The sequence below is a fragment of the Protomyctophum parallelum genome (genome assembly GCF_964188405.1).
Source record: "Protomyctophum parallelum genome assembly, chromosome: 8".
Taxonomy (NCBI): domain Eukaryota; kingdom Metazoa; phylum Chordata; class Actinopteri; order Myctophiformes; family Myctophidae; genus Protomyctophum; species Protomyctophum parallelum.
This window is the reverse complement of record NC_139703.1, coordinates 49,813,517-49,839,310: the sequence shown is the minus strand read 5'-3', so window position 1 is coordinate 49,839,310 and position 25,794 is coordinate 49,813,517. Positions and strand designations below refer to the sequence as shown.

At 42.1% G+C, this 25,794-nt stretch overlaps 2 protein-coding genes across 2 annotated transcripts in view; both read right to left on the bottom strand.

Annotated features, from left to right (window-relative positions):
* The window catches only part of LOC310863866 (keratin, type II cytoskeletal 8-like), a 442,956-nt gene that overhangs the window by 24,471 nt on the left and 392,691 nt on the right, over positions 1–25,794 (bottom strand). The window lies entirely within an intron of this gene.
* The window catches only part of LOC310862497 (disks large-associated protein 4-like), a gene marked incomplete at its 5' end in the record, with an annotated part of 32,466 nt that overhangs the window by 3,240 nt on the left and 3,432 nt on the right, over positions 1–25,794 (bottom strand). The window contains 9 exon segments of the mRNA XM_083770434.1: positions 1,427–1,597; positions 4,101–4,192; positions 5,502–6,001; positions 6,641–6,729; positions 7,964–8,409; positions 21,614–21,659; positions 21,661–21,687; positions 21,689–21,904; positions 23,675–23,825. Coding sequence (XP_083626560.1) covers positions 1,427–1,597; positions 4,101–4,192; positions 5,502–6,001; positions 6,641–6,729; positions 7,964–8,409; positions 21,614–21,659; positions 21,661–21,687; positions 21,689–21,904; positions 23,675–23,825 — 1,738 coding nt within the window.

Sequence of the window (25,794 nt, the reverse complement as noted above, 5' to 3'; positions counted from 1 at the left end):
GTGGTGTCATGCTCATATAGAACACAGTACCACGGCGTGGTACCAATACAAATTTGACGTGCACACTCAGGTACGGAACGGGACGGTGCACACGCAGGCATGCTAGAACGGTAGTAGAACGCGTCCCCCTAGATTCAAGAGAAGAAGCACCTAACCTCGGGTCACCAGACTTTCCAAGACGCACTTAAGTACCCAGTGATACATTTATTGGCTCCAGTAGGCTTTCTGACTTAACCAAACATCTCGTTTGGAATATTAACGCTTCTAGAGAGAGATCAGACTTGACAGTGCAAGGTAGTAATGGAACATCATACCTCCCGGTTTTGGAGCGAAATGGAAGGCAGGGCTTTTCAGAGTAAAAGTTGCCCATCTGCCTGGCACTCTAATGCCTTATTCTGAAGAAGTCTGGCAGCGTCATAAGTGTTAAATGGTGTGAGATATTAACTTAAAGACCAACACAGTTAGCCTGGAAACCTACAGTAGCGGCTGAGTGTTAAATGGGTTATATGTCACAATGTACCCACTGCAATAAACTAGACTACACCATATGGATAAAATTGGATCGTTCATAATCCAGATAATATATTCAGAAGCTGTGACTGGGGTGACAAACTCTATATCTATATAGATACATAGAAACACAGAAACCAACAAAGGCAGCAACATTTACACACGTGTGAACGGACATGCAAACTAGACTCACACATTTATAGACGGTTTCATCCATGTATAAAATATAGATAATTTAGATAGACACCCTACTTCAGTGTTCACAGCAAGGTCTTTTGAAAACATGGTCAAGTCAGTGACATGGAAACGTTTCTTTGACGACAACAACACATCATTCCAGGAATTCTATTTAGACCAAGTGGACACACACATGCAGACTGCAGAGACAGCAACAGGATGGATCCATGGCAATGCTAGTGATCCTTGAAACGCTCAGTGTTGTCATTAGTATGAAACCGTCTATACAGAGAAAGAGCATTTCACTGCACGTGCAAACTGTAAACCACTGAGACATGTGCATGCTCAAGACAGGACCTTTACCCAAAACAAAATTCACAAAACAGGCCTGTTTGAGGGCTATATTATTTCATGCATGTGTAAAAGGGATCTCTCTCGGTCCCCATTACATTGTACCAGGGAGGTCAGTTATTTCATGCATGTGTAAAAGGGATCTCTCTCGGTCCCCATTACATTGTACCAGGGAGGTCAGTTATTTCATGCATGTGTAAAAGGGATCTCTCCGGTAATGGACTCGGTTACTTTGTACCAGGGAGGTCAGTTCTCACTGCCAAGCATGGAGCGAGTGAGTTGAAGGGGAGGTTAAAAAACAAAGAGAGGGTTTGGCGGGAGGAGAGAGGCCGGTGTCGGCGGCTTTCCTACCCCAGCCAGGGCATTGGACAGCAGGGGTGGGTAGTACCTTCCGCTCAGGGGGTGAGTGGGCAGCTGCGCTGGGCGCCGGCTGCCAGTCGTTGGACTTGAGATGGTAAAGTTCGTCAAACTTGAGGCTGATGTCCTCAATGGAGAGCTGGAGCAGATCCCAGAAGCCGTCCAGGTCCTGGGCCGTGGCACGAGGGTTGGCGTTGACATTCTGACACAGAGAGAGAGGGAAGGAAGGAAAATGGAAACAAATGAAGGGAAGTGAGGTTACAGTAAAGGGAATGATGACAGGAGAACGGGTTAAATAAGATGAAGGTCATGGCATAGAACACGGTACATCTGAAATCTAAAAATCTAAAATACAATTTAACCCTGAGACATTTAAAAATGGACCCTGAAGGATGTATTAGAAGACATTGACATAATACAATAATGCCAAAAACGACTGCAAAACGTCAAATGCCAATATCAAAAAGGCTATTTTTCATTTGCTTAGTACCGAACAAATATGAAACCAATCAATTAAATGGAGTGTTGGTTAAGGTTAAATCCTAAGATGTGCTATGCCACCAAAATGTGGAATGCCCTAACAACAAAAAGTGTGACTACTTAAAAACTGCCATAAAAGAGCTCCTGTCTGCAATTTGTAAACGGACCCCCCAGGTTGCTAGGTTGATGATGTATTGTATTATTGTATGACTTTAATGTCTTGATGAATTGAGTACACAGGACCACAATGGAAACAAGCCCCTAGGGCTTTTTGTGTTATCCTTTACCACTGTAGTATTTGCAAACTGTTAATAAAGTACTGTATTCAATGTGTTATTAATAAAGTACCGTATGCAATGTGTTATTTCATCACTCAACACTAGGGGGAGCTGTGTTACCACATTAAGGCTGTATAATTTGCGTTGCCATTCTGTTTGAATATGTGCCTGGATAAGAACAATGCTGGAAACTTTACCACTGCACAGCACCACAAGAAAAGTACAATTTAGAGAGGCTGGTATGTCAAGTTAATCATGTGATCATATTTTCAAAGAAACAAATTGGGACCCATTTTTAACCACTTGAGTCCTATTTCAAAAATAGCTTACGAGGTAGTGAATGTTGAAAACCGGGACATTTGAGTTATTTACATACAGATATTTGTTGGGACTCTTGACACCCAGCTTGAAACCTGCAGCACCAGTGTGTGTGTGTGTGTGTTATATTGCTCACAGTTCTTTATCCATGCAAAGTTCACACAGATGTGACAGATAGATATCAAAGCATATCCTTTTCCTTTGACATGGTCACTGTGTTTAGCAACAGGCGACAGTCTTTGTCTGGTTGTGCTCTGCTTTCTCTAGCAGACTCAGCATTTTACTTTAGCAGCAGCAGACTGTGAGTTTTGATCTGAGTCCAGCCGCCTTTGGCTCAACATGCCACCAACATGCTTTATCATGGTAATGCACCTGTCAAGATCCAGACACAGCCCAGCTTTGTTTTTGGGATATGCAAAGCTTTGAGTAAAATTACGTTTACCGCTGGTTGCCGTCTACAGCTTTTTAACGGCCTTTGAAAAATGACAATTTGTTGTCTTGAAAGATATGGTATTTACGTACTGCACTATATTCTTGTGGGATTCAAAAAACACTTCAAAATGTAGGAAGCTGAGGATGAGTACCAAAACGTTCTCCATAAAATAACAAACTGCATCTGAGCAAGTCTTGCATCTCTTGCATCTTTCCTCCATTCTGCAGTGCCACTTCTTCCACTTTGGTGGTTTTTCATTTAAGTTGTATTTATAGATGAGCACCCACTGCCCAAAGCAAGGGTAGCATCTAAGGAAGCGCACCTGCTTTTCTTTCTTACTTAAAAATACATGTATGGCCTGGTAATCCAGTCTGGTAGTGTGCCGTGGGTTCGACTCCCGATCCCGACGGCCTTTACTGCATGTCTTCCCCCCCCATCTCTCTCCCCCATTTCCTGTCCGACTACTGTCTGTCCCTCCAAAAAATATATTAAATAAAGGCTAAAGCCACAAAAAAAACATAAAAATAAATAAATAAATATGTATATTTGAATACACAAAGTTTCAGAAGAACATTGTCATACATAGTTTTGGTTGGACTATATAATATCCGTATGAGTGTTCCTGATAAATCAGTCACCAACAATAGCGATGGTCAAAAAGTGGGCGGAGGAACGTCGTCCGAAAAGATAAAATAATTCATCTTTTGGGCGACATCGCCCGGCGATAGTGGGCGATTGGGCGATAGCCAAGGAAATTCAAGCGATGCTCGCCGTTGGTCTCCCGCTGTTAAAACATACTGAAAGGCTTTCAGCATTCAGGAAGAATCCAAAAATATACAGGGAAGACATATTTGAATATTATAACCACACATGGGGGTCTATTAGAGTGATTAATTAATTAATTATAGTGTCCATAGACACATGAAAAACAGAAAAAGTACAAAAATCACAGCCCTCCATCTATAAACTAAGCTAATTTTAGCTTGAAATGACATTTAAGGAAGTGTTTATTTTTATAGGCGTTTTAGTTACAGTAAATTAGGCTGTCTAAATGTCATGATTGTACATGAAAAATCCATAACAAACATACTGACAGCGATGTGTCTAGTAACTAAAGATGAAAGGTAAGGATGTTTGGTTGCGGCGGCTGGCTCAGTATGTTTGGTTGCGGCGGATTTCACAGCAGTGACACCAACCAAGTTTTGTTCACACAGTCCTCGGAACTGCTGGAACTTCTGGGACATCAGGAGCTGGGCACTTCCCACCGCACTGCGAACCTTCCCCAGCACTGCAGAGAGGAACACAGACACATGCATACTGTATAAAACACACAGATTGGCTCATATTAAATATTAAAAAACCCTACATAAATGAACATCTCAATCATTCTTAATCTAGCGGAAACGCCTGCGTTCTCCAGACAGATTTGTTTGCCTTACAAAGCCTCTTCATGGACTAGAAGAGGATTAGTGTGTATTGGCGAGCTTTAATCTCTTTAAAGACATCTAAGCCTATATACAGTAGATCAGACATCCAGCCCTCCAGTCTGTGTCATCTGCAGTACAGTATAAATACTATGTCATCAGTAAAACTAGGACAAACACCCTGCCCAGTCAGTCTTGACGAAGCCAATTCTGATCACAGTTAATTGAACTCTGAGAGTGTACAAATGGAACCAAATGGACCCGTTTGTTTCCATTTGTACACTCTCTGAGTTACAGACCCATAAGGGTCCATTTGGTTCCTAATTATCATTTAGCTGGGGGACCCCTGGAACTCTCTCAAGGACCCCTAGGGGTCCCCGGACCCCACTTTGGGAACCACTGATATAGGCGATGTTTGACTATGGTTTGACCTCTGGCAGTTAATGTTACTGATCAATCAATTGATTGTGACAATGAAAATACATAATGCAATACATAATTGGCAAAACCATAATGTTTTGCCAATTATTTGGAGGCCAACTTGCAGTATCCTCACGCCCCTTCAGTGGGCCCCGGCCATAGACTGTAAAAAATATGGACAAAGCGTTCGCCGGGTCTAACATGGACGTAAAATGAAGCCTGTTATTCCTGCACTGTAAGTCGCCATCTTTCTAGATCCGTTTGGTACCAGCTGGCCATTGGCTGGCTCCGTTTTGGACCAGCTGGCCATTGGCTGCCCAGACAACGAGGCGGGACTTCCCCCCTTCTTCTCCGTTGGTTTTTATTTTGACTCGAGTGGGAGGGGAATCCCGATCATAGACTGTAACGGTAGCCACGCCCCTCAGAACATACGCGATGTTTTTTTTTCTTTATGGTCATTTTTTTAATTAATGGGACCATAATTTTCCAAAAAGAATATTATGGCATTAGAAATGAGACTTTAAACTAGTGACTGGAAGAAGAAAGTATTCATGACCATGTTTATTAAGGTAATACAGTCTAGGTGAAGTTGGGCCAAAATACATGGGCCTCTATGGAGCTATGGGGCTTTTTGGGTCCGGTCCAGCGCCACAACAGGCCATTATTATGAACTACCGATTTCAAATGAGGCTTCACGAAATATCTGGCTGACTGCCCCCCTGGCCCCGGCCCAGACAGTGAGATGCATCTTACCCTCTTCAGAGAGCGGGTTGTCGTTGGTCTCTTGCTCCATCTGTTGGCACCAGCCTTCCATGCGGCCCGTCTCTGCCTGCAGCAGCTTCAGAAACCAATGGCCGTCTCTCCGACAGAGAGTCCCGCCTCCTCCTCCACCCAGGGGGGCGTTGCTGTTGTTGCTCCCGTTGCCGCTCTCCAGCCAGGGGTCCGGGGGCGGCAGCGACGAGGGGTCCAGCGCCGGGTCCAGACTCTCAGAGAAAGAAGAGGAGCTACTCCGCGTGGTGGAGCGGTTCAGGATCTGTCTGGGCGGAGGAGGTGACGAGGCGTCGCCGTTTCCTTCGCCGTTGTCTAAGAAGTCCTGTCCGGGGGGGGCAGAGCGCGTGGACTGGCAGGCACTGCTGACCATGACTTTCTTCTCAGTGGGCTTGGCGTGGCTGGAACTGGAGAGGGAGACGATGGAGGTGTCCGACACAGAGTCCGTTTCCTGCTTTGAGGCCATGCTACTGGAGCGGCTGAGTCTGTTAAAGAAACAGTGGTGTCAGACTCAATTTTAAAGGTTTTTCAGATTCAAAGCAGCTGATAAAATCCCTGCAGGCAAATGTAAGAAGATCTGTAAGGGTGGTTGACTGTAGCATGCCAGAACTTCCTGCCATTCAAAACATCATGGAAATTCAATGTAAAATGCAATGACTAAGTAGAAACTAGAAAGGTACTACAAATCTCCACCAGGGGCATGCCCTAATAATATTAACAATGTAGGCTATGCAGCTAACCACTTCAACACTATACTTTGCTGACAGGGGTCCCCAGGGGTCTATCCTTGACCCCTGGGGGTCCTTTTTATCAATCTACACTAAATCTCTAAAAGCCAATCTACAAGCACACAACGCATTTGTTTTTGCGCCACGATTACCTATTTTCGTGGAATGTTTGACATTATGACATATGCCTAGAATAGGGACGCTATGAACGAGTCAGACTGAGCTGAATTTGTGCACATAATATTGAGATTTTGAGGTATGTTGACACGTTTATAATTATAAATGGTCTTGTGAGGCGAGCTAAATTCTCTAAGGCCAAGTAGTGAGTGAGACCAAAACACGGTTTCCTCGCAGGAAGTGGTGACATGTGGTGACGGGAACAGGAAGTGGACTTACTGCCAGCCGTCCTCCACTTGTACTCCAATTGACTGAAATCTGGCCAATGGCGGAGTCTCCTCTCGTGGAACCTCTTGAACACAGTCAACCTAACAGCAAATCACAAAGCGATGGTTTGGCATCAGCAAGCATGGTTATCACCCCCCCTCCTTTATTTATATTATTGTATTATCATGTAATTATACATGTTAACCCATTCTGACCTGAGATCAGATTCATACGAGGTTTCCACTGGACACACACTGGTCTGATTAACCCATTCTGACCGGAGATCAGATTCGATTTTTCAAAAATAGCAGACCTACAAGCTCGTATCGCGCCACTCGGTGGCGCGATATGAGCTTGTAGATCTGCTATTTTTAAATAGCTAAAGCATAACATGATGCTAACACCAAAATGGGTGCCTGTTCAGAATGGGTTAAAGGTAGGCTAAGTGATATTTGTTTTGTTTTCTGTTAAAAGATTAAAGCTCTATATTCTGATATTAATCAGTATTTATTCAGTAACAGGGGTCCCTCCATCTCTATACAGAATATACAGTTTCATGTGAGTTGTCAATTTCAGCCAATCAGGAGAGTACCCATTTATTAATTTATCAGCTTCAATTTTAAATAGTTCCATATCCAATTTGGTCTGCTCATTATTTCCCATTTCACGTGCTTATAGTCAGAGTTTTACTTACTAAAGAAAGATCTGGAGAGACAAGGAGACTCCTGTTACTGAACAAACACTCTATTTCAGAATATAGAGCTATTGTACACTTATTTGAATAAAAATATAAAAATAAATCACGTAACCTACTTTTAACCCCACAAAATGTTTTTTACATGCATGCTGACCAGGAATCTGAAGTAAGAAGGATCAAAACGTACATTGTTTCTCATTTTTGTGCTGGGCTTGTCCGTAATATCATGATTAATAGTTAATTTCATGATTAATAGTTAATAGATTAATAGCACAATACAAATATCAGCCTTGAGAAAAAGATCTGTCAATGTGCAAGATTTGTAAAAAGGATTAAAAAAGGGCTCTTATACACGTTCAGTGGGGAACATTATGGTTGAGGAAAATGATGAATATGCATTCTATGCCCTCTAGTCTCTACTACAGTGTGTTTCTATTGCATATAGCAACTTTATGTGAATCAGTGAAACATAAAGAAACACAAATTATTAAAATATCCCACTTTTGGGGATTCTAGGCCACTAAAGAATGAAGGTGATTAAAGCTTATATCACATTAAGCATTGCATTCTTCTGCATTGATGTAATTGTGACTTATGCATAGCAACAGCGGCCAGCTGGGGCCAGCTATGTTACGAACCTGTATGCCAATAGAAGAGAGCTTCCTCCTGGGCACTGGGACCAATAGGGGTTCCTCTGGCACTAGATTCCCTCTACTCCCTCCCGTCTTAACAGGGTCATGCTGGACCTCTGAGTCGCCCGTGTCGGTGGAAGCGTTGGAGGTGGTTGCGGCAGCGGCGCTGGTGGAGCCGTGGTGCTCTCTCGGCGTGGCGACTGGAGTGGCTTTGATGTGCGGGGGTCGGGCCAGGCTGTTGGCGCGGGTGCTGTCGAGGCTGTCCGAGGAGTTGCTGCGGGCGTGACTGGACTGGCTGTTGGCCTCCGAGCGGCGGTCCTGTTGGTCCAGGTAGTTGTCCTGGCTGGACTCGGTGCTGCTCTGCACCGTCACGGAGATGTAGGGCTTGGACGTGGTGCGGGGCGGCACGGGGGGAGGGGCCACCTTTTTACACGTGGTTATGCATGTGGAGACTGGGGGGGGGGGGGAGGATGATCAAAGAATAAGAAAAAGAGAAAGATAGTGACAGAGTATAAGGTAAGGGGTATACACAGTAAAATTGCCATTGTTGATTTTGTTGAGTGTTGAGTGTACAAATGGAACCAAATGGGCCCGTAAGGGTCCATTTCTAAGGGTCCATTAGGTTCCATTTGTGCAACAAAGGATTTATATGTGTAGTACAAAGTTTCAACAAACCAATTACCTAGAAACACAAGAGTGAATCAGTGAAAAACAACATTAAGTAAGGGACCACGCCTGAAAGTAGGCTCGGAAACCCAGACGTTTTACGCCCGAAGGGACTTCTTGGCCCCTTATTGTATTGTTTTGTTCTTCTCCTTCTTCTCCTTCCGTCAAAAATAGCAGTTCTGGCTTAACCGTGCAGTCGGTTTTCTCGAAACGGTGAGGATGCGAAGTCCACGAGCATTGGCCAAAGGGTGGCGCTATAGCACTCAATTGAAAATGCAAACTTTGAACAGGCATAGCTCATGAACCGTTTGAACGTCAGCAATACAACTTCAATCCACATGCAATCCTCATGCCGAACAACTTTCATGTTCTAACATTTGACCTTTAGATCACCCACCATTTAGAATTCTATCAAAACCAGTTATAATCTATCTAATCCCGGGATCTTTGATCAAAATGAAATTTCTACATGTGAACTTTGGACCTATCCGGACAAACAAATCAGGAGTACATTTGGAAGTGGAAAAAAAGGTTTTACGAGCCAATGAATATTGCAGTTTTATGAAAATTCTAAAATGGCTTATTGCTTGGTCCCGTCTGTTTAATTAATTAAACTTCTAATTTCTAATTTCTGACAAACTCAAGAAAAATGTAAAAAAAAAATATATCTACATGGATTTGTTTTTACTTCCGGATACCCCGTCCGCAACGCAACTGAAATGGCCTCAGCGATGTGCAAAATGTGGTAAAAAGGGGCGGGGCTCACGGCTTAACGGTTATCGTTCACGGTTCTCACAATGCACTGGTATGTTGTCTCGCCGATTCCCAAGGAAACCTTCTGTATCATTCACACCCAATACTCTAGTCTAGATATTAAACCTTCTGTATAATTCACACCCAATACTCTAGTCTAGGTATTAAACCTTCTGTATCATTCACACCCAATACTCTAGTCTAGATATTAAACCTTCTGTATCATTCACACCCAATACTCTAGTCTAGATCTTAAACCTTCTGTATCATTCACACCCAATACTCTAGTCTAGATATTAAACCTTCTGTATCATTCACACCCAATACTCTAGTCTAGGTATTAAACCTTCTGTATCATTCACACCCAATACTCTAGTCTAGATCTTAAACCTTCTGTATCATTCACACCCAATACTCTAGTCTAGATATTAAACCTTCTGTATCATTCACACCCAATACTCTAGTCTAGATATTAAACCTTCTGTATCATTCACACCCAATACTCTAGTCTAGATATTAAACCTTCTGTATCATTCACACCCAATACTCTAGTCTAGATATTAAACCTTCTGTATCATTCACACCCAATACTCTAGTCTAGATATTAAACCTTCTGTATCATTCACACCCAATACTCTAGTCTAGATATTAAACCTTCTGTATCATTCACACCCAATACTCTAGTGTAGATATTAAACCTTCTGTATCATTCACACCCAATACTCTAGTCTAGATATTAAACCTTCTGTATCATTCACACCCAATACTCTAGTCTAGGTATTAAACATTCTGTATCATTCACACCCAATACTCTAGTCTAGATATTAAACCTTCTGTATCATTCACACCCAATACTCTAGTCTAGATATTAAACCTTCTGTATCATCCACACCCAATACTCTAGTGTAGATATTAAACCTTCTGTATCATTCACACCCAATACTCTAGTGTAGATATTAAACCTTCTGTATCATTCACACCCAATACTCTAGTGTAGATATTAAACCTTCTGTATCATTCACACCCAATACTCTAGTCTAGGTATTAAACCTTCTGTATCATTCACACCCAATACTCTAGTCTAGATATTAAACCTTCTGTATCATTCACACCCAATACTCTAGTCTAGGTATTAAACATTCTGTATCATTCACACCCAATACTCTAGTCTAGATATTAAACCTTCTGTATCATCCACACCCAATACTCTAGTGTAGATATTAAACCTTCTGTATCATTCACACCCAATACTCTAGTCTAGGTATTAAACCTTCTGTATCATTCACACCCAATACTCTAGTCTAGATATTAAACCTTCTGTATCATTCACACCCAATACTCTAGTCTAGATATTAAACCTTCTGTATCATTCACACCCAATACTCTAGTCTAGATATTAAACCTTCTGTATCATTCACACCCAATACTCTAGTCTAGATATTAAACCTTCTGTATCATTCACACCCAATACTCTAGTCTAGATATTAAACCTTCTGTATCATTCACACCCAATACTCTAGTCTAGATATTAAACCTTCTGTATCATTCACACCCAATACTCTAGTCTAGATATTAAACCTTCTGTATCATTCACACCCAATACTCTAGTCTAGATATTAAACCTTCTGTATCATTCACACCCAATACTCTAGTCTAGATATTAAACCTTCTGTATCATTCACACCCAATACTCTAGTCTAGATATTAAACCTTCTGTATCATTCACACCCAATACTCTAGTCTAGATATTAAACCTTCTGTATCATTCACACCCAATACTCTAGTCTAGGTATTAAACCTTCTGTATCATTCACACCCAATACTCTAGTCTAGATCTTAAACCTTCTGTATCATTCACACCCAATACTCTAGTCTAGATATTAAACCTTCTGTATCATTCACACCCAATACTCTAGTCTAGATATTAAACCTTCTGTATCATTCACACCCAATACTCTAGTCTAGATATTAAACCTTCTGTATCATTCACACCCAATACTCTAGTGTAGATATTAAACCTTCTGTATCATTCACACCCAATACTCTAGTCTAGATATTAAACCTTCTGTATCATTCACACCCAATACTCTAGTCTAGGTATTAAACATTCTGTATCATTCACACCCAATACTCTAGTCTAGATATTAAACCTTCTGTATCATTCACACCCAATACTCTAGTCTAGATATTAAACCTTCTGTATCATCCACACCCAATACTCTAGTGTAGATATTAAACCTTCTGTATCATTCACACCCAATACTCTAGTGTAGATATTAAACCTTCTGTATCATTCACACCCAATACTCTAGTGTAGATATTAAACCTTCTGTATCATTCACACCCAATACTCTAGTCTAGGTATTAAACCTTCTGTATCATTCACACCCAATACTCTAGTCTAGATATTAAACCTTCTGTATCATTCACACCCAATACTCTAGTCTAGGTATTAAACATTCTGTATCATTCACACCCAATACTCTAGTCTAGATATTAAACCTTCTGTATCATCCACACCCAATACTCTAGTGTAGATATTAAACCTTCTGTATCATTCACACCCAATACTCTAGTCTAGGTATTAAACCTTCTGTATCATTCACACCCAATACTCTAGTCTAGATATTAAACCTTCTGTATCATTCACACCCAATACTCTAGTCTAGATATTAAACCTTCTGTATCATTCACACCCAATACTCTAGTCTAGATATTAAACCTTCTGTATCATTCACACCCAATACTCTAGTCTAGATATTAAACCTTCTGTATCATTCACACCCAATACTCTAGTCTAGATATTAAACCTTCTGTATCATTCACACCCAATACTCTAGTCTAGATATTAAACCTTCTGTATCATTCACACCCAATACTCTAGTCTAGATATTAAACCTTCTGTATCATTCACACCCAATACTCTAGTCTAGATATTAAACCTTCTGTATCATTCACACCCAATACTCTAGTCTAGATATTAAACCTTCTGTATCATTCACACCCAATACTCTAGTCTAGATATTAAACCTTCTGTATCATTCACACCCAATACTCTAGTCTAGATATTAAACCTTCTGTATCATTCACACCCAATACTCTAGTCTAGATATTAAACCTTCTGTATCATTCACACCCAATACTCTAGTCTAGATATTAAACCTTCTGTATCATTCACACCCAATACTCTAGTCTAGATATTAAACCTTCTGTATCATTCACACCCAATACTCTAGTCTAGATATTAAACCTTCTGTATCATTCACACCCAATACTCTAGTCTAGATATTAAACCTTCTGTATCATTCACACCCAATACTCTAGTCTAGATATTAAACCTTCTGTATCATTCACACCCAATACTCTAGTCTAGGTATTAAACCTTCTGTATCATTCACACCCAATACTCTAGTCTAGATATTAAACCTTCTGTATCATTCACACCCAATACTCTAGTCTAGATATTAAACCTTCTGTATCATTCACACCCAATACTCTAGTCTAGATATTAAACCTTCTGTATCATTCACACCCAATACTCTAGTCTAGATATTAAACCTTCTGTATCATTCACACCCAATACTCTAGTCTAGATATTAAACCTTCTGTATCATTCACACCCAATACTCTAGTCTAGATATTAAACCTTCTGTATCATTCACACCCAATACTCTAGTCTAGGTATTAAACCTTCTGTATCATTCACACCCAATACTCTAGTCTAGATATTAAACCTTCTGTATCATTCACACCCAATACTCTAGTGTAGATATTAAACCTTCTGTATCATTCACACCCAATACTCTAGTCTAGATATTAAACCTTCTGTATCATTCACACCCAATACTCTAGTCTAGATATTAAACCTTCTGTATCATTCACACCCAATACTCTAGTCTAGATATTAAACCTTCTGTATCATTCACACCCAATACTCTAGTCTAGATATTAAACCTTCTGTATCATCCACACCCAATACTCTAGTGTAGATATTAAACCTTCTGTATCATTCACACCCAATACTCTAGTCTAGATATTAAACCTTATGTATCATTCACACCCAATACTCTAGTCTAGATATTAAACCTTCTGTATCATTCACACCCAATACTCTAGTCTAGATATTCCCAAGGAAACCTTCTGTATCATTTCACACCCAATAGCCTACTCTACACACACACACACACACACACACACACACACACACACACACACACACAGCGCGCCACCGAGTGTCGCGCTACGAGCTTGTAGGTCTGCTATTTTTGAAAAATCGAAGAACGACTGACATAGAAACATAGCTTTTTCAGAAAACTGTCAGGAAATAGAAGACAATTTTTTAATCTGATCTCGGGTCAGATAAAGGTTGGGAACCGCTCTCACTGCTACACAAGCCAGATCCCCAGACTGCAGCACAACTCCGAGTAGAGGAGCAATAATATGCTCCTTCACTGCACAGTGTGGGAAGACAGACGTCTCACTATAGTGGAATAAGAGATGCACTGTATTGTATTGTATTGTATTGTATTGTATTGTATTGTATTGTATTGTATTGTATTGTATTGTATTGTATATGACACTTCTGCAATTTCAGCACCAGTTGAAACTAAAGTTGAACTAAGTTAGAACCTTGAGTGGTATATTGTAGTCATCTTTATCTGTTGCTTCTGGCATAAGAGGGCACAAAATCACACTTTTTTAAGCACAAACAAATGTGTACAAAGCAGATTGTTACAGGTCCTGTTACTTTCGTCGTGGGGAAATTTCCCACAACAATATTCTGGTACTCTTTGAAAGAATTAGGAAGAAGATGCAGTTAGTCTGTTATATCAGGAACTGCCTTGATTAGTTGATTGTGTCGTAAAATGTCAACACTGCTTGGCAATGGCGTTATGGTCACATGTGACATGTTGGCATCCAGTGGCGTGCACAGACATTTAGAGGGGCAGGTGCTCAAGTGAAAAAAAAGGGCACCTTGTGCAGCGCATTTTGGGGCGGGAACCCATTTTGGTGCTTTAGCTATTGAAAAATAGCAGATCTACAAGCTCATAGCGCGCCACCGAGTGGCGCGCTACGAGCTTGTAGGTCTGCTATTTTCTTTTAATCGAAGAACCACTGACATAGAAACATAGCTTTAGATTGTGGGGGGCCTAAATAATATAGTAGAAGCGTTTTTTTATCAAGATTTGATCAATGTCACCGCATGGTCCACAAACTACAAATTAAGAAAAAAAAGAGCAAAATTGCCAAAAGGGCAGGGGGTGCTCTAGCACCCCCTAGTGTCTATCTGTGCACGCCACTGTTGGCATATTATCTAAGGGGTTAAACATGTAAAGCCAAGCTCAGCACAACGGAAGCTTTTCATGCACCATAGGCCTATATATCCAGTTTAAGATTAGCATATAACATAAAAGCAGACATTTACAGCGCATAAAAAGCCAGAGTCAATTGAACAGTCACTTAAATGGCACTTGTCCTGTGCGTGTTGCAGTACATTAACCCATTCTGACCGGGCACCCATTTTGGTGTCAGCATCATGTTATGCTTTAGCTATTGAAAAATAGCAGATCTACAAGCTCGTAGCGCGCCACCGAGTGGCGCGCTACGAGCTTGTAGGTCTGCTATTTTTGAAAAATCGAAGAACGACTGACATCTTTTTAGAATCTGATCTCAGGTCAGAATGGGTTAATCAGACCAGTGTGTGTCCAGTGGAAACCTCGTATGAATCTGATCTCAAGTCAGAATGGGTTAAACCACTTAGCTTTACCACAGTACAGTAACAGAGCACAATGTCTGAATGTTCACTCGTTCACTCTACTCTCTCCATCTTATCTATGCACAATCTCCGCTGTCTGTGTTGATGACAAGAGTGGCCTCTTACAGTCACAGAATGTGCTGAGAAAGAGCCTTTGTGAAGCAATTTGTAGAAGTGGTTTGTGAGTACGAACTCACCCATTACAATCATTCAACAATGTACAGCAAATGGAGTGGTGAGGTTAGACAATTGCAAGTCTGTGAAGGGTAGTTCAATGAGTACAACAATTTTCTAACTTGGTTTCCTTTGCCTGCCCTAAACGATCACACAGACCTACGGCATCAGGGCGCCAATGCACACAGATCATCATGCAGGTAGTTTATATGAAAGCAAATTGAAAATGTCACCAAAGGAGTGTCTGTAACTGAATGTCAACAGACCAGTGGCGTGCACAGACATTTAGAGGGGCAGGTGCTCAAGTGAAAAAAAGGGCACCTTGTGCAGCGCATTTTGGGGCGGGAACCCATTTTGGTGCTTTAGCTATTGAAAAATAGCAGACCTACAAGCTCATAGCGCGCCACCGAGTGGCGCGCTACGAGCTTGTAGGTCTGCTATTTTTCTTTAATCGAAGAACCAGTGACATAGAAACATAGCTTTAGATTGTGGGGGCCTAAATAATATAGTAGAAGTGTTTTTTTATCAAGATTTGATCAATGTCACCGCATGGTCCACACACTACAAATTAATAAAAATAAATAAAACATTTTTTAAGAGCAAAATTGCCAAAAGGGCAGGGGGTGCTCTAGCACCCCCTAGTGTCTATCTGTGCACGCCACTGCAACAGACACAAAAACCTCTGCACAAAGTTTGATGCTGCATGGTTGGCTAATCGGTGCAGCCCTCAGCTCAGAGTGCATATCAATAACAAGCAGCCATCGCCCCGTCATGGTCAGTAGTGGTCAGATGAAGAAGCCATTCAGATACCATCCCAAAGTTAGGAGTCTGCATTGTTGTTCTTTTTACATTTCTAAATGTATGCCAATTGCCAATAAGCCAAGATATCTATTATGCCAAGCTATCTTATATCTTAACACTAGGGATGCACCAAAATTGAAATTCTTGGCCGAAACCGAATACCGAATATAGGAAACAGTTGGCCGAAAACCGAATATCCGAATATGATTAATATTATACATCTTTTTTCCTACCATTGCTGTCATAGCCGTACCTTAAAGCTACCTGATTTATGGCAAAAATAAATGGTTATGGCAAAACTTAACTTAAATAATAATCACTATTACGGGTCCATAAAACATTTATTCAGCTCTTTTGAATGCATTAATTGCATACACTATTCGGTGATATATTTTCTGCCTATTTGGGCCGAAACCGAATAGGCCGAAAATGCATATTTAGCCATTTTCTGCCGAATATTTTCTGCGGCTGAATATTCGGTGCATCACTACTTAACACTAACAGTGCACAATAAGACATTTCTAAACATATTGAAGAAGTGGTCTAGTAATGACAGGCTATGGACACAGCGCTTGTATATATATCTGCCTTGCCTTGTGATTTCTTCATTCTGAACACAATTTACCCTTGGGTGGAAAATAAATACCACAAATCTGCTTTACTCTGCTTTTACTTTAAAAGCTATGAGTTCACAACTGACATCTGTCTCTGAAATTACACAGCAGATCATGTGTTAAGGCTGGTTAAATTATTGGGGTCATACAAAGTTATAGTCTACACAGAGTCTGGCTGTTTTGTGATTAAAAAGCCAGAACATGCAATGAACCCATGTGATGTTTCCTAAGACAGGAGAAGAGTAATAAGCAACAGCACAATTCAAACAGTTTCCCATATTTGTCACACATCAGCTGTGCCAAGCACACAATAATTATAGGCTATACTTGAACGTGTGAATGAACTGACAAAGATTTCCATACTGTCAAAGCTTTTACTAAGCCGGAAGACCCATCTGCACGACATTTAAAGGGCTTTACGAACGGACATGCAGCTACTAAATACTGCTACCTCTCAACGCCACTCAGGCTGTGAGCTGTTGGCATGTGCCGACAAACCCCTTAAATCCTATTAAACAGGAATGACTAGCTGCTCTTGCTTATCCTTCAGGGAATTTTACAACAGCAACAACCAGGGGCTTTGTGCAGAACTGTTCTACTGAGCAGAATCTTGAGTGGGGCACTGCTGTCACCGTGCCATCTGGACAGAGGCCCTGTCGTCCAATGCACAATGTGTTCTCCAGGCTGGACAACAATTACTGGTTGTCTGCGACAATGGTCACAAACAAACAAATTACTGGAAACCAATGACTGTTCAAGTCAGGCCCGGCGCCACGAGGGGGCAAAGGGGGTGTTTGCTCCCCTAAATCAACATCTTTGCCCCCTTAGATCAAATAGTTACAGACAAAACAATGGTACATTTCCAGGCATTGAAAGGAAGGAAGCCAACGAAATCGTGCGCCTCCGCCCTCTATAGATATGCAAATGTGGCGCATTGTCTTCATGTCCAATACCTGCCCCCGATTGCCCCCTCTGTCAATTCATCCTGGCGCCGGGCCTGGTTCAAGTACAGTCACAGTACAAGTTGTACGAGGACACATCGGCTGCATAATTGCATATAAGGATGTCATCCAAAAAGTATGAATAAATTGGTACTGCTCTAACGCACACACGCACTTAGCCTTACTGCATGTGGCTGAATTACAGGTAGAGCACGCACATAATCACGCAAAGGTGGTGCAGATAACAGCCAATATGCTTAAACGGTATCTGTGAACCCAAACATGTGAGAAACACCTTTATAATATCTATACGAGTGTATAATGATAACATCAAGTTGTAGAAAGTAGAGTAGAGATCCATATAGACTAATATTTATTGTCTCATCCCATCTGCTTATTCCAGTAAGTAATGTGAAGTGAGTGGTGCAACTCCGTGTGGGGGGGTCCCCGGAAGTTCCAGACGCACAGGAACGCACCCAGGGTGCTGGCCCGGTTCCGGCGAGCCGGCCCGCGTCCGAAACGGTCGAGAAATGATAAGAGTTACCGTGAGGGGGTCCCCAGGGGGTCCCTCTACTGTAGGCTACTGTACTGTCACACCCGAAATCATCATATATACAGTCAATGTGTGTGTGTGTGTGTGTGTGTGTGTGTGTGTGTGTGTGTGTGTGTGTGTGTGTGTGTGTGACAGTGTGTGTGTGTGTGTGTGTGTGTGTGTGTGTGTGTGTGTGTGTGTGTGTGTGTGTGTGTGTGTGTGTTTTTTACAGTCTATGCAGTGGACGCAGCCAGCCAGCCAGCTAGCCAGGGGCCCAGGGACACACAAAGCTGTCTATAGGAGTGGTTGCACCACTCAAAAATAATGAGACTATAGAGTATATAGACAATTACATGGATGTTGCTTGACAGACAGATGTTTAACTTATCAGGGAGATAAATCAGTTTTTGTATTGACCTTTAGCCTACTTTCGTTGAGATTTACCCCTGCCCTACTGTGAAATTGTGTGAATACAATGTTCAAATTTCAATCAATCAATCAATCAATCAATCAAAATCCAGTTTAGGATGCAGAATGCACTGTAGTGTAATGTAGTAGCTGCCTAGTAGCTATAATGCGATTCTTGCTCAAAATGTGAATCTCAATTTTCCTCCACAGTCCACACGATTACTCTTTTCCCATGACAGCATTGTCTATCTAGGTTGTTGAACATTCAACTCATTCTCAGCAATAATGTTATTGATTTACATTTTACAGCGGGACACATACAAAAATATATGAGTGAAAATGATCTGCAGCTTACATCACCTAAAGTTAAAGTTATCACAGGTAGGTAACTTGGCTAAGTAGACTATAAACTCAATTAGTTTTGGTTGTTATGATTAGGTTGACGATTTAAGGGCATCAAAACATTAGGACTATTACATTTCCATTTCAAACCTTTCGTTTCGTTACCGACAAAACACTTACCCGGCGGGACCGACCGTGCGATAAGCAAGAAAATCGCACAAACGGCACAGTTGGATTGATGGATGATCTAACCGCGGCAGCGTCCGTAGGGGGCATGAAAAGCCGGAGACTAGTGAGTGAGTGCCCCTTGTTTTAATAAGGAACCGAGGGAGGCGGGGCAGTAAAGCTCTTTGGTCAATAGCGCCGCTGTGTGGCCACTAAAGGTAATCAACATTTAACTTCACAGTAGGCTACACTACAGCTCATGGTGCGTGTGGTCAGTCAGTGGTCACTATACTGCATGGTCACTGTGGTGTGGTCCATATGCACACCTTTTAAAATGTATTTATTTGTTTTTATTTATTTATTCCACTAGACCCGTTAATAGCTTTGATGTTTTTAGAGGTTCTAATGGTTTTAATATAGCTTCAATTTTTTTAATAGCTTCACACTTTTTACACTACAAAAGATAGCCTGATGAAGGCCGGAACGTTGCTGTTTCCCTATTAAAGTTTTTCACTGCATTTGAAGACAGCGTGTGGGCGTTTTTTCTTTTTCACACGAATATAACATTTCCTTATTGTAAGTTATTGGTTCATTATAAATTACTAATTTAATTTGTTTTCTGGAGCTGACCTGTTCTGACATTCCATATGTTGATCCTTCTCCACCTGTCCTTCCTCTTCGATGTCTCCCTTTTGACTGATACCTGTCCATTCAAACTATAGACGGGCCCGCCCCAAAGTTATTAGTTATTAGATCTCCATATATGAATCTGACCTGTTCTGCCATTCCATATGTTGATATGACCTCATCAAACCCTGTACACTCAAGACATGCTTCATATCTGGCAAGACCTCATCAAACCCTGTACACTCAACAGACACTCACCATATATGGCCAGTACAGAATTAATTATATATTGTTGGTCAGACCCTCCATCATGCCAAAGTGCCATTGCTCGCCCAGCAGTCTGCCGTCACCCAAGCGGATGTGTGCAAGACGCCCTCATTTTGTTTGTTTGTTGTTAATGTCGATTATCTATTTAATGAGGATGTAGAATAAGATCTACAGACCTATCTCTGTAACTTTATTTATTTATTTATCACGTGATTTTGTAACCCATTTTTTACCCGGTGCCAATTGCCTAAACTGTAATCCTGGGCGCTACTCTCCCTCTTCCAACCTGGGGAGAGCCCCGAACTGAGCTCATGCTTCCTTCAATGCATGAGGAGTGAGCAGGCCGCTTCTTATCAGGGGGGGGGGGGGAGTTTCCCCCGGTATAGGATGTAGTACGTGGAAGGAACGCGTAATTTGAACAAGTTCCTTTCCCCTCCATCAGGTTCCCCCGCCAGGTGGAGGCAGTATAGAAACCAGGATTACTATCTGTTTTTGGTGAGAGCACCTACCCTAGGGGACACGGGGAGAACATGCAAACTCCACAACGATTTTGCCAACCCAACCTAGGGTATGGGCACTGATGACGTGGAGGAGAGAACACGCCCCGGCGTCGGGATTCTAACCGACAGACAGCGCTACTGACTGCACCACCAGTTCTCAGTGACAAAAGTCCCAAGGAGAAATACACATCTTGCATATCAAGTCATTCAATATTATTTTGTGAAAAGATCTTTAGACCCGCTGAAACGACATTGCATCCCCTCCATAATTGCCCACAACTGGCCAAATGTTTTTTTAGAACTAAAGTGTATTATAGGGTTTGCAAACAGTAGTTTTGCCATGGTTCAGTTCCTGAAGTTATTCTCCTAAAAGCATATAGCTGCCCCAGAGCAAATGTGTTACCTGGGAGAGAGGGGAAGATGCGTGGTTTGTCAGTCCCCAAACGCTGAAGACAAATTGCAAGTTGTATCTCTCTCGGGGCTTTGTCCAAGCCAGTGGTTATCAGGTAAGTGCTGAACTGTTCTTTCCAAGTCTTCCATGGGGTAGAAAGGTTGTCTAGTGTGGGCAAAAGATCCAACATGCTGGTGTGTGCATTCTAGACTCTAGAGGACTTGTGTCCCACCCAGGAGGACTTATAAGTCTATAAGTGAGAGTGGGTTTCTATCAAAATATGATAAGAAATCAATTTAAATAAAACAAAAACAACTTGACCCACTTGACAGGTGTAAGAATTACAACTTACGGGCGTTTAATGAATACTCAAATAGTAATGACTTTTATCGTTAGATCTAGCTTGGCACTGTGGGAAAAAAGCTTGAGCTACAGTAGTTTCTGTTTATTTCTATTTAAAAATTTAAATGAAATTATATTCACAATTTGCACACAGATAATGTCTCGAGATAATGGCTTTAATATTAAGGTAATTTATGCACCATCACGGTTTGCGTCTCGTTTCACATTTGAGAGTTCCTTTAATTTATTCCCATTTTAATAGATTCATTTCGCCCCCTCAGGACACATGACTGTGTGTACAGTAGCTGCTGAGCATGTGAACGCTGGGATCTGACCCACAGCGTGCTCTGTAATGTGTGTGTATCTCCAGGCGCTCACCGGTGCTGGCGCTGTAGGTGCGAACGGTAGTGGCCGTCGGAGGAGGGGGACTCCGAGGAGTCCATGGACGCCGTTGTCCTCGTCTTGCGAGCAGCCGGCCTGGATGGCCCGCAGGTAGCTGTGGCTGCGGGAGCGGAAGCACGTCGGCATGGGCAGGTCCGGAGGCTCCGGGTTGTCCTGGGACTGCGAGCGGGAGTCTCTGAACGTGGACTCGGAGCTGCGGTCCTCAAAATGGTGGCTCATCTCCATTTCTCTCTGCAGCTGCTGGTGGCTCATCTCCAGGTCCCTCAGCTACAGGTAAAGGTAGTAAACACACTTAATGGGTTAATGGGGATAAAACACATCAAAGCAAGAATTACTTATCTATCTTCAATGACTTAGCATAATAATCAAGTTGAGTATTACAAGTCATGTCACAGAGGTATTAACCGAAGAATAGTCCTTTGTTAGCCTATATTGTTGGTACTGTCCTGTATTCGGGCGGCGGTGGCTCAGGGGGTAGAGTGCCTGGATGGTAACCGTAAGGTTGCCAGTTCGAACCCGGGCTCCCCCAGAGTTACTGTCGAACTGTCCTTGAGCAAGACACTGAACCCCTAATTGCTCCCGATGTGCTAGTTGGTGCCTTGCATGGTTTCCGCTGCCATCGGTGTATGAATGTGTGTGTGAATGGGTGAATGTAATGCACAATCTCTGTAAAGCGCCTTGGATAAAGGCGCTATATAAATGCACCATTTACCATTTATTCAACATTTCCCTATTGGAATTGTTCAAAAATGTCAATCTACACAGTAACAGAGCCATTCTCTGCTTTAGTTCTAATGACATATTATCCAAAGTAGGGATGCCAGTGGATAACAACGTAATCACATTGTTTCAAATAGACCTTCTTCCACTCCGAATTCTTAGAATCTAATAAATGACCAGAGATTGAGTACAAATCCTATGCTAATAGCTTTCAATGCTTCATTTGACAAGCGTGCTTAAAGAGACGGGAGTCAGTGCAGCACGCTGTTCATCATTTCAGACAGCTGACCTTGTCAGCGGAGAGGTAAGAGCTCTTTGTATCAGTGGATGAATTGGACCTGAAAGAAGTGCTGTCATTTTGCATTACACTCCCAGGCCCAGGATATTAACGAGGTATGGCAGATGGAAAATGGGAGATCATTCTCATTCATTTCAGTCGAGCTGCTGCTGCAGTATATCTGTGATCATTCTACGTCTACAGGAGGAACAGGGCTTGGCAGCTCTATAGGCGGAGGAAAGGGTCCTTGAAAATGACTTGGAATAATTTGGAAGTGGAAAGTCTTCTTGAAGCTAAGTGATGTCATAGGAGATACAAACACAATCCTAACTCGTTGAGAGAGAGAGAGAGAGAGAGAGAGAGAGAGAGAGAGAGAGAGAGAGAGAGAGAAGAGCACAAGTTCAGCCAGATTACATTTCTGGATTATAAATTTCAACTCTGAGACAAATGTACAAATGTCACAAAATGTACTCTTGTGGGTCCATTGGTTACAGCTGCATTCCGGAACATATTTTAAAGAATAAAGACATTATATATAACGGTATGTAACTTGTACACTTGCAGTGGTCATTACAGTAAGTGGTCTCCCTACGCTTCATTGAAAAGTTTGGATGCCTCAAACTCGAAAGCAAAAACAAAACCCCAACGGCCAAGTGGGGATTCCATCTTGAAAAAGTGGCATAAATATGGCCTCTCTTGCGGGAGGCCCGGGTTTAACCCATTCTGACCGGGCACCCATTTTGGTGTCAGCATCATGTTATGCTTTAGCTATTTAAAAATAGCAGATCTACAAGCTCATATCGCGCCACCGAGTGGCGCGATACGAGCTTGTAGGTCTGCTATTTTTAAAAAAAATCGAAGAACGACTGACATTTTTAGAATCTGATCTCAGGTCAGAATGGGTTCATCAGACCAGTGTGTGTCCGGCGGAAACCTCGTATGAATCTGATCTCAGGTCAGAATGGGTTAAACTTCAAATCCCACACAGGACATTGTTGCTTCACAACATTTGACATACAGTACATACTGTAGGTTCTGACCTGTTCCATGCAGCTTCTCCGGCCCAGCGTGCTGCAGGCCTGACTGAGGTCGTCGTCATCCCAGCGCGGGAAGGACGACCCTGACCCTGTGATGCAGTCCAGGTTGTCTAAGCTACGGTTGGTAGAGAGTTCTCTGAGAGATGGAAGACAGCTGGGAACAACAGCAGGCAGACGAGGAGAATGAGAGGAAAGAAATAAGAAGAAAAACAACGTGTTAGAGGTATAAAATGTAAAGAACATGAATGGTGCATTTAAATAGTGCCTTTATCCAAGGCGCTTTACAGAGATTGTGCATTATATTCACCCATTCACACACACATTCATACACCGATGGCGGCGGAAAACATGCAAGGCACCAACCAGCACATCGGGAGCAATTAGGGGTTCAGTGTCTTGCTCAAGGACACTTCGACATTAGCTCTGGGGGAGCCTGGGTGCAAACTGGCATCCTTGCGGTTACTATCCGGCCACTCTACCCCTGAGCCACCGTCGCCCCATAATATCATAATATACTAAGCAAAGCTTAGGAGAGTTCAAGAAAGAACCTTTTCATGTTAGAATGAGAGAGAGAGAGAGAGAGAGAGGATTGGCAAAGAGAAATGTAAAGTAAAAAACAGATATAGGGAGAAACACATGGGTCAAACTCATAAGTCTTCTGAAAATAAGTAGCTGCAAAAAATAAAATGACACAGATGCTTTCCCGGATTGAAAGGTATAACAACGTATAGGCTTTTTTTGTAGACGAATAATAATAATGAAGTTAATACATCCACAGAGCTTTTGAAATTGTGAAATAATTATTTAAATAATTTGGTTGGGTCCATAATGGCTTTGTTTACTTCATTAAGCTGATGGGCCACCATTATCCATGTTGTTTCCATTTTCATTGGGGAAGGTACTTTTTTTCCCTAAAGAGATACTTAGAGGCAGGCACAACCTTATAATGACGCAAGCTGCATGAGAGCTGCCCTATAGACATAACTCGGGTACAGCAGGAACCTTATGCAACAGAGGTGTCATGATGAGCAGTACAATAAGACATCTAGCGGCTGAATGTTGTCTATTCAATAGACATAGACTCTATTGCACCTTTAAGTTATTTCTCTAATAATCAAATTCATTAACAGTTGTTAGTGACCATAGTTTGAACATTCACCATTATAGCCTCTGAGCATGCAAAGCCAATGATATGAGGCCACGCAAACGCACAACTGTCTACTAAACCATCATGGTGCCAATGCCAAAGACCATTAGACAAAGACATGATGTGAATACCAGCTTTAATGAGTAGAAACATGTCTACTTTCTTCTGTTATCTTTGTTGGCACACAGTGATAGTAACATGACAGTGCACTACCCATGTGATGTTCCTGAACACACATGGGCATCTTCCTGGGATGGATACACGAACTGGGCATGGGGTACCGTTTACCTAAAAGCAACAGGGCAGATGAGATCAAAGGAGCTTGAGACACGTTGACGTCTGGCAGGAGCATGAAGTCGGCATTTGAAGTTTCCATGGCAGAGTTTTAAAAAAGCGTCTGTGAGGGTCAGTGCAAGCTGACGCATTGGACGTTGTCCAATCAGGAACAACAAGCCATTGCACTACACCTCCAGGTAACTGGCGAGCCTATCACTGACCTGCTCATTGACCTGCCCAGCTGGTGCAGAGTGGGCATACTGTGGAGCGGAGACCACAGGCTGTCCATCTCAAGTTGCAACAAGGTGTAATCCAGGGCTCTGCTGCTCATGTCAGTCAGGGTGGTTACGGGGTGGGCAGTCAGGAATCGCAGTAGGAGCAGGGTTAGTCATTCGAGCATGCTTTCAGGGGAGTTTAAATCGTTCTGAACAGAAATCTCAAAGGTAAATCAAAACTATCTTATGTTTTAAGAGGAGAGAGAGAGTGTGTGTGTGTGTGTGTGTGTGTGTGTGTGTGTGCGTGTGCGTGCGTGCGTGCGCGTGCGTGCGTGCGTGCGTGCATGCGTGCATGGCATGTGATGTTGACCTCTTGTGCTTATTTACCATAATTTGCTTATTATTGGCTCAATACTCTTTAGTGTGATTAAGTCAAAACCACATTCTGCGTCAAATACTTATCACTTTGAGATTATTAACTAAAA